Source organism: Mytilus californianus, unplaced genomic scaffold (genome assembly GCF_021869535.1).
Source record: "Mytilus californianus isolate M0D057914Y unplaced genomic scaffold, xbMytCali1.0.p SCAF_4, whole genome shotgun sequence".
Lineage (NCBI taxonomy): Eukaryota > Metazoa > Mollusca > Bivalvia > Mytilida > Mytilidae > Mytilus > Mytilus californianus.
Genome location: NW_026262690.1, coordinates 36,070,020 through 36,084,309, shown reverse-complemented (window position 1 = coordinate 36,084,309; position 14,290 = coordinate 36,070,020). Strand labels below are relative to the sequence as shown.

Sequence of the window (14,290 nt, the reverse complement as noted above, 5' to 3'; positions counted from 1 at the left end):
GAAATTCTGTAATATATGGTATATACCCACTATAAGAGTTGGAGGCTAATTGCAATCACCTTGTTTTTCCTTTCGCCCGTTCGTCCAGCAAATATTTTCGTCATACTCTTCTCGGGAACAACAGATTAGAATAACTTCATATTTAGTCAGCAGCTTGTTGAAGATGAGTTTTATTGCGTAGCACATCAAGCTGCTAACCAGATATGAAAGCTTTCTGTGTGACAATATTGGTCAAAATTAAATTTTGGTTTGAATAATCGATATGTTCGAAGTTTATTATACCCCCGCTTTAAAAAAGGGGGTATACTGTTTTACCTCGGTCTGTCCTTCCGTCAGTCCGTCAGTCCGTCCGTCCCATGAATATTTTCGTCGCATTTTTTTCAGGAAATACTTGACAAGGATTTCTGAAATTTGGTTTCAGGGTTTATATAAGTAAAAGAGGGACGAAAGATACCAGAGGGACAGTCAAACTCATAGATCGAAAACAAACTGACAACGCCATGGCCAAAAATAAAAAGACAAACAGACAAATAATAGTACAGATGACACAACATAGAAAACCAAAGACTAAGCAACACGAACCCCACCAAAAAACTGGGGGTGATCTCAGGTGCTCCGGAAGGGTAAGCAGATCCTGCTCCACATGTGGCACCCGTCGTGTTGCTTATGTTATTACAAATCCGGTAAATAGTCTAATTCGGCAAGTCACATTCGTGAAAAGGGAGGGTTTTGTAGTTACGACATAAGGAACATATCCGATATCATCTCTGAAACGGTTATTCCATAACGGTCAACCAACTCGTGATGGCGTCCGTAAAATTTACGAAGGGATGATTTCAACTTCCCCATTTGGAACTCTTGGTTTAATAGCTTCCTTGTGAGCAGTAATCCTCTATCAAGGAAATCATGATAGGAAACACAAGCCTGGGAATATCGTATCAATTGGGAGATATATACTCCGTATTCAGGCGCTGCTGGAATGTTGCTACATAGAAATGGAAAGTTCACAATTGGGAAGCTGAAATCATCTCTTTTGTCGTAAAGTTTTGTTTTCAACCGACCCTCATTGTCAATTTCTAGATGTAAGTCAAGATATGAGGCAGACTTAACTGTATCTGTAGTATCCTTTATCTCTAGTTCGATGGGATTAATTCGTTCAACATAGTCACCAAATTTTGTTTTATTTAGTGAGCGAACATCATCTATATAGCGGAACGTAGAGTTAAAGGATATTGCTAACTTATCTTTCTTCCTAAGAAGTTCCTGTATGAAGTCAGCCTCATAATAATAAAGAAACAAGTCGGCAAGAAGAGGGGCACAATTGGTTCCCATTGGAATTCCGACAGTCTGTTGAAAAACACGTCCCCCAAACGTAACAAATATGTTGTCAATCAAGAAATCAAGCATCTACTAGTATATAATGCCAGTTTCAGAGAATTTTTTATTTGAATCAGAGTGATTCTTTACAAAGTAGGATTTATCCCTCCCCAAGACAAGATACTTGTATCTACGTTCGCCATTCTTTTTAATGAAACAAAGTAGTTCCAACTCTTTCAATTTGTCTTTTAGTTTGGAATGGGGAATACTTGTGTAAAGTGTAGAAAAGTCAAATGTTTTAATACTATTGCAAGATGAGAGAGTCTTAGATTGTATGTACTCTAAAAGATCAAGACAAGGATTTCTGAAATTTGGTTTCAGGGTTTATATAAGTAAGTTACACCGTGTGATGCGTTATCAGATTCATCACTCAACAACTTCCTGTTTACCGAACACTAGTATTATTTTACACATGATAGCCAAGTTGAAAATTTTCGTCACATTTTTCTCAGGAACTACTTGACAAAGATTTCTGAAATTTGGTTTCGGGGTTTATATAAGTAAGTTACACCGTGTGATGCGTTATCAGATTCATCACTCAACAACTTCCTGTTTACCGATCACTTGTATTATTTTACATATGATAGCCAAGTTGAAAATTTTCGTCACATTTTTCTCAGGAACTACTTGACAAGGATTTCTGAAATTTGGTTTCAGGGTTTATATAAGTCAGCTATACCGTGTGATACGTTTTCAGATTCATCACTCAACAACTTCCTGTTTACCGAAATATTTCGACGGGGGTATCATCAGTGAGCAGTAGCTCACAGTTTTACTTGTTTCCACTATTTTGCCTTTTTATCATTAACAACTCCTTCTTCCATATGTTACAATACTTTGAATATAATTTCTTTTTCGCCATATTTTAAATGTTTGTTTTAGATTAAAATACTTGATACTTTTGTAAATCATCCCAGTTTTAGATAATGTGTTTATGCCTTTGTTAATAAAGTATAATTTAGATTGTTTTCCAATATTTGATCATGTTTGTTAAAATATCTGAGAATCTGTATGGATGGCCCTAGGTTTCTGTATTCTTTAAATTTTTATTGCAATTTCTAGAAATAAAGCTTATGCTGTAAAATTTCTATGAAAATGATTTTACCATTACATCTTTTTGTGATCAGATGATTTCTTTATTCTTTACATTGAATTTCTGTAATCAGTAATGTATTTGCTAATTCCTTTCTTTTCCATAGTTATTCTTTATACTTTAGCACCCTATAATCTTCAATTCTCTATTTTTTTCTTCATTTTTCTGCTATTATTCTTCATTCTGTAAAACAAAGCCATACCCTAGTTTCTAACACGTAGCTCACCAAATATGGCTAGATTCGTTGTGTGCTTTTCCTAATGCAAATACACAGAATTTCAGATGTACTTTCTCAGTTTTAAAATCTTTGCAAAGTCTATCGAAATAATTCAGTCCTGATTTATTGTTCAACTTCTGTGAATTATAAAACAGTCCAATGTTTCTGAACAATATAATATATTTAGTATACTTAAAGAAAGCTTTAAAACCTTATTAAAAAACTTATTTTTGACTTCCGAAATGCTACCAGGTGCACTGAAAGTAACGCCAAGATAAGTATAATGCTGTATATTTTTGATGAATGTGTCTTTATATGATGAGGGTGTTAAAAGGGGGTTGGGGCTGCCTGCAAGGAAAACACGTGAAATAAGACATAATTTCACGTTGAACGTCCTCCAAACGTAACAAATATGTTGTCAATAAAAAAATTAAGCATCTTGATAATGTCTGTGTCAGAGAATTTTTGTTTTTGTTTGAATCAGAGTGTACATAGTATGATTTATCCATCACCGAATCAAGATGTATATACGTTTGTCATTCTTGTTGAACGTGAAATAATTTCTGTCATGAACGTTGCACGAAAAATAAAGCCTTTGATGTAAACCTTTTGTGACTGATTCACTGTCTTCCTGTATATATAAACTCCCTGTTTTACTTGATATTCCCGATTTAGTATACATATTTATCATATAAATTGTTTACCGGCTTAAAAAAAAGTATATAACGATCTTCTTAACTTTCCAAATGCAAGTACACGAAAGTGTATTAATCTTGATCTATTTCAATGAATCCATTTTTTTCTTGACGATCCCTGCCAAGTGTTTGAACTTTATTTGAAAAATACCGAGCACGCAAAATAAGCATTAATTTTGAAAATCACGATGCACGTATAATTTAATAAACAGAACACGTTGAACGAGGCACCTGTCTTGCACGACTGAACGCCATATAAAATAGTAAAAACACGTTGAACGTGAAATAAAAAACGGCGATCACGTTGCACGAAAATAGCCCTTTACCACGCTCTATGAGGGTTGTGCATCTTTAATACGACCAGATGATTTTAAATTAACTTTTAATCCCCAATTTTCACAATAGATTTCTAACTAGCTTATTTAATGCATTCTGTAAGCCTTGTTTAGATTCAGAAAGACACAGCGGATAAGTGAAAGACTCATCAAAGATAATAGAGTTATAATTACTTCGGGTTTTTGTTTATTTTAACCATCATTATGTACTAATAAAATAAAAGATGTATCCTACAAACAATATTATAACATAAATTTAGATTTGTCTGGCCTATAATTCAGGTAAACAAAATGAATCATGATGTTTATAGGGATATCGCTTTGGTGTGAGCACACCTATAAAAAATGTGTATTATACATTTATAAATAAAAGACGTCAAACACCTTGAACAGCTTATCAGTATTTGACATGATAAAGACATTGTTTTCAGAATAAAGTCTTATAAGTAAGTAACATCTATACATTCTATTTTTTTTTAAATAGCACACGTCTTTGTTTCAGTTAAATCGATTTATGACTGTTGAACAGCGGTATACTACTGTTGCCTTTACATACACTGTTTTACTTTAATTACAATGATTTCAATCTGCAGTAGGCGTATGGATATATATAATTTATGTTATACTATGTTAACATCAATTTTGATAGCAATCAAAACCGGGCTTCTAAGTTATTGCGAAACTACCTACTCAAGAGGTGGTGTGAATCATATGAATAGGGACTATACTCAAAAGTTCTGAAGATCTGATTGAGTAAATACGATCTAAGTATCTTTCCTCTTGCAATAGTCTTTACATTTAAATTTCTACTCTTTACACAAGTATTCCCCATTCCAAACTAACAGACAAACTGGGCGTATTGGTCCTGCTTTGTTTCATTAAAAAGAATGACAAACGTATATACATCTTGATTCGGTGATGGATAAATCATACTATGTACACTCTGATTCAAACAAAAACAAAAATTCTCTGACACAGACATTATCAAGATGCTTAATTTTTTTATTGACAACATATTTGTTACGTTTGGAGGACGTCTTTTTAACACACAATCGGCATTCCTATGGGAACCTACTGTGATCCTAGTTCTTCTTGTCAATTTGTTCCTTTATGCATATCAGGCAGAATTCATACAGGATCTTCTTCTGAAGAATAAAAAAAAGCTAGCATTATCCTTCAACTTCTCGTTCCGCTATATAGATGATGTCATCTCACTAATAATTCAAAGTTTGATTATTATATTGAACGCATCTTTTTCATCGAACTTTAAATAAAAGATAAAACAGATACAGTTAAGTCTGTCCTCATAGCTTCACTTACATCTTGAAATTGACAATAATGGTCGGTTGGGAACAAAACTTTACGACCAATGAGGTGACGCAGCGCCTGTATATGGATTAAATACACTAAGTATAGTTCATACGATTTGATTTTTAAAGTTCATCATAACAATCGGACAAAAATGACTTTGCTTACACCTAGATTTACTCTGAGTACATACAACCCTTTGCACTTGGAAAAGTTTTAAGGCCTACCATCCACTAGATATATAGAAATTAAATGCATTTTGTGTTTCAGAAAGATAAGATCTCTTTTTGGACTATGATAGGCTTTTTTTCATTCCTGCAGAAGTTGTGAAAAATAAACGAAGTTTGGTAAAATGTCTGAGATGCTCTCTCACATGAAACAATTGATATGAACAATAGATATCTACAATGCAATAGGTGATTTAAAGGGTGTAACTGAGTGGACAGTTTCAAATTTAATTCCGGTGTTTGTCTATTTTACCATCATATGCAGTGATGTAAAAAAAAAATGATAGGTGTAGAGTCTGTTTGAAATTTCAGTTGTGCATGCCAGGGAAAATTTCACTTTTTGGACATAACAGATTTATCTCTCCCACCTTTAAAGAAAATGACTACGAGCGGGATGAGAAAAGGTTGAAAAATGAGTGAATTAAGCCGATATTAGTTTATCGATGTTCAAATATCGTAAATCGATTAGGAAGGGACAATTCAAGTTAACAAGCAAACGGGAATTGCATGAGCAAGACTGGATGGGTTGATATGGTAAGCGTCTCCTGCTATGCATGTATAATGCATTACCGTCAATGCGAATTCACACTCAGTCAAAACGTCATAATCGGGAATAGGACACAATCGGTAAAATTACAAGTCAGACGACTTTACCAGATTTAAAGACCTAAGACCACAAAAACATGCTGCTAGTGATCAGTTGAGACACCGACACATCGCAGCGGTCGATTTCAATCGTTCTTCCTCAACTCTGTTGGAGCGGTTTTTGTGTCAGGAGCACACCTCTATTAATAAATTCCGTATAGAGTTAGCATGCACGAGAACAGATTATTAATTGAGATATGTAAACACCATACGATGTAGCAGAGGGAATGTTACTTGCCGTATAGAAATGGGAAGTTGACAATAAGAAATCATCACGTTAACCATAGATTCTTGTTTGAAGTCGCCCATCTGTGTTAGTATCGAGGAAAAGATCAAGATATGAAGCAGACCTTCTACTTTTGGTAGTATCCTTAATCTCAAGTTCACTAGGATAAATGAGATGTAATCGCTCATTAAAATGTGGGTTATTGAGAGACTGAACATCATCGATATATCTGAAAGAGAAAAAAAAACTTTGCAAGCTGTTTTCTGTCGTTAAGAAGGTTCTGTATGATTTCTGCTTTATATGAGTACACAAATAGTGGTACACAATTAGTATTCATTGGAAAACCGACTGTTTGCTGAAAAAAGTAGCACATTGATGATAGCATCTTCGATGTATTTGTTGTGGAAATTGGTGGTTCTTCAAAGAATAAGACTTGCCATGACCTAAAACAAGAAATTTGTATATACGTTTCCCCTTTTTGTGGAAAAATCTCTGTTTAATGAGACAATTTAGTCGATCTTGCAATTGAGCATGGGAGATAGAAGTGTACAACTTAGAAAAATTAAAGGTTTTGATACTACTGCAAAATTGTAAAGATTTTCATTGAAGATTTTGGAGTAAATCTTTAAACTTTTTAAGAATCCACATCTGATTGACACCTCGGGTTAAATATACCTCATCAAAATATTCCTGAATGCCATCTTTTACTCTAAAAAGAATGGTGGTTAGAACTTTGGAAAGATGTTAAATCGAACATCATGACGACCCGGCTATATTTCGTTCCTCTAAAGACTTTTGTGAAGTATAGATATCCAGTATAAAGATGGGAGATTTGCATCGATATTTGTTATGCTTATACCAAAGGCTCGAGTTTTATCCATTTCTGCCCAACTCCATTCATCATTAACCTGGTCCTTGTCTCAGTTGATGGACTGGGAAATTTGATATTTCGCTAGGTATCCAGTATAAAGATGGGAGATTTGTATCGATATTTGTTATGCTTATACCAAAGACTCGAGCTTCATCCATTTCTGCCCAACTCCATTCATCATTAACCTGGTCCTTGTCTCAGTTGATGGACTGGGAAATTTGATATTTCGTGCCTTTGGCTAACAACTCTCTAAGTTGTTGATTGATTACGATCACCAGTTATAACACGACTAGCGAGACTACCTTTGTATCGGGACGATTCACAAGATCAATCTGGAGGTTTGAATTTTACGTCCCTGAGGGTAAAGGTATCTTATAACCTATTGTTGAAAATGTTGGAAGCAAAAGGTTTGGGTTAGGTATATGAAATGACAGGTGTAGATTTATCTTTGAAGTAATCAGGTATTGTTTTCTGCATAGATTTTTGGTGGAAAATATTGCTAATATTCATGGCATCCACACCTTCTTAGCAAATTCTACATGAAAACAAAAAGTACGTTTTTCATCCTCTTAGGGAGAAGTTGTCACTGATTTGAATAGACTATAGTACGCAATGTCCATAACCATTGCAACCAATCTGCACTTAGCAGAATTAGTCTCAGTAACCGAGGTGGTTTGGGTCTCTTGAAATAGTGAATTGTGGTTTGATAAAGGTATGGAAAAAGGTAAAATCGATAATAGTGAATTCCCAAAGGTTTATGAACAGAAGATACCAAACCATACGTGAATTGGGATTATAAAAGAGAGGTGGAAGATACCAAATGGATAGCCAAACTCACGAGTCAAAAACAAACTGACAATGCCATGGCAAAAAAAAAACGAAAAACGACCAAAGACAGTCTACAAAACACATCATAGAAAACCAAATACAAAGCAACAGAAACCCCACAAAAACCAGTGGTGATCTCAAGTAATACGAAAGGGTAAGCAGATCCTGCTCCACATGTGGCACCCGTCGTGTTGCTCATGTAAGTACAAAGCCGGTGATAAGTCTAATTCGGTAGGTCACATTCGAGGAAAAGAGGACGGGATTATGTTTATGACAATTGGAACATTTCTGTCGTCATCTGTGAAACAGATATTCCATAACGGTCAACCAACTCGTGATGATCTCCGTAAAAATTTCAAAGGGATGACTTCAACTTCACCACTTGAAACTCTTGGTTTAATAGCTTCACTGTAAGCAGTAACACTCTATCATGTGGTTATTAGCATGTGTTCTGGAAAGGTTACGTATTCTGCTCCACATGTGGTATCCGCGCTAAAGAGCTCGTCAAACCAAAAATGTTTAAAAGTAAAGCCAAATCGGATATTAATGTTGATATATGACTTATGTCTTATATACATCTGCAGGATGTTTTTTTATGTTTTTTAATAGATTAATAACTCTTTTTGATTTTTTTTTTTTCAATGAGCTTTTTTAATCCGGTAAATAATTTAAGAAGATGTAGGTCATTTAAACTTACTAAACACAAACTACATTTTCTGTGTGAAAATCCTTATAACGGCTTTAGATACAACAAGGAAGAAAATCACCACCCCTTCTTATTATATCATCAAAAGAAATATGAAAAATCATTGTAATTCTGAAAGTCAAAAGAGATTAACTGCAAAGTTTTACAAAAGACAAAACTTTCATAAATCTTTCAAAAGAGTAGGTCAATACTTTTAAAGATTGACCAAGAACTTATTGTCCAAAGCATAGTAACTTTGTTACCTCCTGTTTCTAAGCATATATTAGCAAACATATTAAACTCAAAAATGTTTCGTTTCAGACAAAATGACTATCAACAACTTGCCGCCAGAAGTATTGGTGAAGATTCTATCATTTCTAGCACCGAAAGATTTACTTTTCGTTATCCGCAACGTTTGTCACTTTTGGAGAGATCTGACATCATCGATTTGCCTTTGGAATTATGTTGAATACACGTATGAACCTCGCAAAGATAAACTTAATCGATTTTACCGTTCTTTAGTCAAACATAAGCTGGTCAATTTCATTGTTAATCTTAAAATAACAGAAGAACTATTTTGGAAACTTTTGAAATACGACAAGCATGTCAAATTTGCTAGCCTTAAAAGCATTGATATATCTGAAGATCTTTTACGATCAGGAAAAATCTTTGCTGAAATTTGTAATAGATGTCCCTGTTTGGAAAGGATAAAGATTTGGGCGGTTGCTGGCGTTGACGTAAAAAAAATGTTCAAAGTTTTGTCGAAAAAGAAGTTTATTGACTTTGACGTAGGTTACTATAATGAGGACAGACAACAAGATTTTGACAAGTATTTATTGTCTTTCCTTGCAGCACAGCCACATATTCAGCAATTGTCATTACGTACATTACATTCGCACGATGAACATGATTTGGCGCGCATTATTGAAGGGAATCCTCCAATAACCTCCCTTTGTCTATCAAGTAACTACATATCAAGTCATCTTTTTAAAAGACTACATCTCAACTTGACAAAGATAGCAATACATTCAAATCTTTTTGACGACCAAGGTCTCGAATGGCTTACAAGTACAAAACAATTAGTATCGATCAATGTTAAAGATTGTGAAGCTATCACTGACAAGGGCATTTCTTTCATCGGTCAAAATTGTCCTTCATTAGAAAATTTAACTTTTGGAAATCACATGCAAACTAAAATTAGTAACGATGGCCTGTTGTCAGTTGCTCAAGGTTGTTCTAAGTTGAAAACATTGCATACAAGTTATATTTGGAATATTAATGATGACAGCGTCGTCCTCCTGGCGAAGTCTTGTAGGCTTCTGCAGAAAGTTTCTTTTGAAAAGGGTGCACAATTTACAGATGCATCCTTGGTTGCCATAGGAGACAATTGTCCGTTACTAAAGTTTGCCCACTTCAAAGAATGTGATAAATTAACAAAACACGGTGTACTTTACTTGATTACTTCGTGTATATATATGGAAACACTAGATTTGTCATGTTGCCGTGGTATAGGTATGGAGCAATCAAATGTAGATTTACAGAAAACGTCATCAACTATAACAAGCAGATATGATTTCACAGAAAACATTCAAATAGAGTCAAGTGGAGCAAGCACCAAAAAGCACTCACATTTGAAAAGGCTGAATTTGTTCGGATGTTTAAATACTTCCAATGAGACACTTCTATACCTGGTCAAACAATGTCCTGACCTCCGGTATTTAAGCAGAACTGATACGTCTGTCCACTGCAATGATCAATTAATCTCAGACCTTTTAAGAATTTGTTCTTTGTTAGACACAACATATATGTGACGATACAATTTTCCATATTGATATTTCGTTGTTTTTTTTAAACAACGTCGATGTGTCTGTCCGTCCGTGGGTCTTGACCAAAACAGGAGCACACACCAATACTACTTGATCCTTATTATATTTCAAGAAAATATTACCTGTAAGCAATTCTTTGCTACGAACAAAAATAAAAATTATAAGGCAACATGTATTACTTGCTCTACTCGCCTGATGTATCAACATGATCAAGGTTTTAAAATCTCTATAGATAATAAAGTTTCACCTCTGAGTTTTGCATCGAAATAAAAACTCTTTTTAAATAAGTTTATGGTAAAAGCAGCACTGACTCCTAGACGTATATCATTTTATTTGTATCAACCAAGTACAAACAGTGAACGATGTTAGTGGAAACAACTGTTCTGCATATTAATTAAGTCCTTCATCTGAAATTATAAAACAAACAAGTATGTGTCCATAGTACACGGATGCCCCACTCGCACTATCATTTTCTATGTTCAGTGGACCGTGAAATTGGGGTCAAAACTCTAATTTGGCATTAAAATTAGAAAGATCATATCATAGGGAACATGTGTACTAAGTTTCAAGTTGATTGGACTTCAACTTCATCAAAAACTACCTTGACCAAAAACTTTAACCTGAAGCGAGACAGACGGACGAACGAACGGACGCATAGACCGAAAAACATAATGCCCCTCTACTATCGTAGGTGGGGCATAATAACGCGATGAAAAGTAAATTAAAACCAGTAGAAACTTATCTGATCGGTTAATTTACAGACCTGGTAAAATAACGTATAGGCCTATATATATGCTTTTCTGTTAATTTGTTGAATGATAAAAATATTTCTTTCGGGCTCAAGCGGCAATCAACTCCTCATCTTCGCGTCAGTACGGCAAAGCGAGCTGTGAGCAAGGATCCCAGGCCATGAATTAGTATTCTGTTAAATTTGAACAACAAAATATCGATCAGTGATTCAAACGATAAAGGAAAACGATTCGGTATTCATGAACGTGAAAAGGAGAAAAGTGAAACATAACATCGAAGTCGTCTAGATTTAGGCTTGAAGGAAGAATTTTTTCACCAATAGAGTTGTGGAAATATGGAACAGCCTGCCTAAAGAAGTTATTTCAGCTAAAACACATTTAGAAACAGAATAGATACATTTTGGGTCAACCAACCGTTAATGTATGATTTTGAGGCAGAATATGAAATTTTATCCGGAAGTGAAAAACGAACAATTACAATAACCGATTGGTCAACTACTGTATCACTAACCCTGTCAACACTGAGGTTGTGAGTTCAAACCCCCGCACGTGGCAGGTGCATTCAACTCCAATCTTGATTGACTACTGAGTTTTCCTACCGAAGGTCGGTGGTTCTCTCCGTACAGTCCGGGTTCCTCCACCATTTAGGGAGGGGGGGGCTAGGATGAAAAATTTTGTCCTGCATTATTTTTAGTTGTAATCTCTGTCCTGCCTTTTTATTTTTATTAGTTTATCCTGACTTTTTTTACATAAATTGTCATCCTGCCTTTTTTTTTGCCAAGTTGCTCATCCTGCCTTTTTTCTTACTTAAAACTCCTGTCCTGCCTTTTTATCAAATTTCATCCAAGCCCCCCATAAAAATCAAATGGTAGCTCCCTTAAAACTGTCCGCCGTGTTTAAAGTGGCGAACACCAAAAATCAATCAATCATGGCAATCAATTTATACAGACCTTGGCAGGAAAAGTCCCGCGTGCGATAAATTCGTTATACGACCTCATCCATATTATTATTTACCATTAAACCAATCCTGACCAGCACTCTTCATTTGAATTATCTATATGTTCAATGGTGTGACTGCCTCAAGACCGAGTGTAAACATCTGCATAGTTGTACCAGAGACATATAATACAATTGTATTATATGTCTCTGGTTGTACACAGTATATTATCTCTAACATAAAAATATCCGTTAATATAAGAAAGGTGTAAAAAAGATGAAATAATATAAAAGTATTTAAAAGAACATTGGACCCAAAATTAATCCCTGTGGCACTCTCTATACATAGTTTCAACTTGATGAACTACTGGTCCGAGACTGCTCTGACGGCCTTTTTGTGATTGGCTGGGACCGTTGGACGACAAAGCGCAGTCCACATATTATATATATAAGAACACTTGGAAATTGCCAGCCCAAACTGTCTGTCTCGAAATGGTAAATGATTAATATTTATATAGATAAAAATTCCTCCTGCTACTCATTTTACTCCATCTGTAACTCTTAAGAACTGGGATAGATTGTGACTATTCTACTCTTTCTGCAAAGAACAGAGACCAGGAACATATATTGTTAGATATACTGTTCCCAGATGAGAGACTTAACATAGTACTATATGTCTGGTAAAGGATAACTAATTAAAAAAAAACATGAAATTACTTTCAACTGGGACATACTATATATTGACTATTATACTATTTCCAGTGGCGGATTTAGAGGGGGTGCGGGGTGCCTTGGATCCGCATCTGATTTCCAGCTTTTATCAGGGATTTGTATAATAAATAAACCTTTTGCTTTCAAGTTCATAATTCTTGCTGCTCTCTTCTGAATCTTTATGCAATACATTCAGGCGCGTAGCTCCCTATACGCCAACACGCAGTTGCGTGCACTTCGGCATGCTGAAAAAAATAAAAAGGGCCAAAAAAAAATATGAATAAAATGTTTAAAGGAAACACATATATTTTGTTGCTTTTTTAATTGATGAAATGTCATTAAATAACGGCATTTGGTTGACGTTTCTGGTATGTATACGCACATAAGATGTCCGTCGTTGAACACGACATGACGTCGAAACGTAGCGAAAAAGGTGAAAAGGCTAAATGGAAAACTACTGACATTTTTTTTACTAAACCCGTTTCAACAGAAACGAAAGGTTCTTCAGAAGAACCCATTTCCCAACAATCCTTGCCAGAGTCTGAGAGAATAAATCATGATAGTGCAAAAGCAAATGCAAGCTCCATCTCCGGCAGTTTCGACCTCCAAAGCCAACACCGCTCCGTACCCAGACATGTCAAGCCTGCACGATTCCAATTTGCAGATGACAGAAATTAAGATGCAATTACGAACATCCAACTAGAAAGATGTAAATAATTTTGACTTCCCGGCGAGGTATGTTGATTTTAATTCTTCCAAGTCACTATAAGTGTGTAAAACGTTTCCCAAACTCATGGAATAGCATATGCCAGGGGTAACTCTTTGGATTTGCTGGGGTATGCTGAAATTAATTTAAAATTGTGTCCAATTCATTAGTAGATATGAAAATCCCTACCCCGAAAAACAGTCAATTTGGAAAAGTACACAAGTCCTAAATTAAATTGTTAATAACAGACCCGAATTATTATTATACTAAACATGCTAAAGATAGTGTAAATTACAACGTTTGAACCCGAATTTATCGTAACCCAGTGCTGTATCCTTCTGTAGATACTATTTTGAGTATTATGTTGACAATGCAACCCCATAACAAGTGCTACCGCGGAGAGATCGTTTAGTGTACTACGTCGGTTGAAAACATATATGTACGATCAACCATACATAACGATAGGTTATCTTCACAAGCATTAATGCATATTCATCGGGATTTAAGTGTGAATATTGACAAAGTAATGGAGAAGTTCGTTTCTGTTAAGACCCGAAGAGCAGATTTTGGACAATTTTGAGTAAATTCTGTCTCACAAAAATGTGTTGCTTATGTATTCAATTTACCATGATTTACCCTATTCAAAAGAATTCTGAATAGTTTTGCATTCATGAATTGTCTATAAGTCCTATATGTAGCACCTCCTTTTTAACCCGCCTATGACCGAAAAGTGAAAAAATATCAATTTCTACATAAAATGGTCCAAAAAATGTTGGTCTCGCTCCGCTCGGCGGTAGATAGGCGTGCACATCATTTTAGTCTAGCTACGCCCCTGACATTCCACCAAACTGAACT

The 14,290-nt window shown here is 35.2% G+C and overlaps 1 protein-coding gene across 1 annotated transcript; it reads left to right on the top strand.

Moving 5' to 3' along the window:
• The first annotated feature begins 4,042 nt into the window (after positions 1-4,042).
• Positions 4,043-10,502, top strand: LOC127698228 (F-box/LRR-repeat protein 2-like). The gene is made up of 2 exons (XM_052201584.1): positions 4,043-4,163; positions 8,829-10,502. Exon 2 carries the CDS (start codon positions 8,834-8,836, stop codon positions 10,316-10,318), a length of 1,485 nt encoding a protein of 494 aa, XP_052057544.1. The 5' UTR covers positions 4,043-4,163; positions 8,829-8,833; the 3' UTR covers positions 10,319-10,502.
• The last annotated feature ends 3,788 nt before the right edge of the window (positions 10,503-14,290 follow it).

Excerpts from the sequence above, each read along its gene's own strand:
- LOC127698228 (XM_052201584.1), top strand. The coding sequence starts at position 8,834 with ATGACTATCAACAACTTGCCGCCAGAAGTATTGGTGAAGATTCTATCA.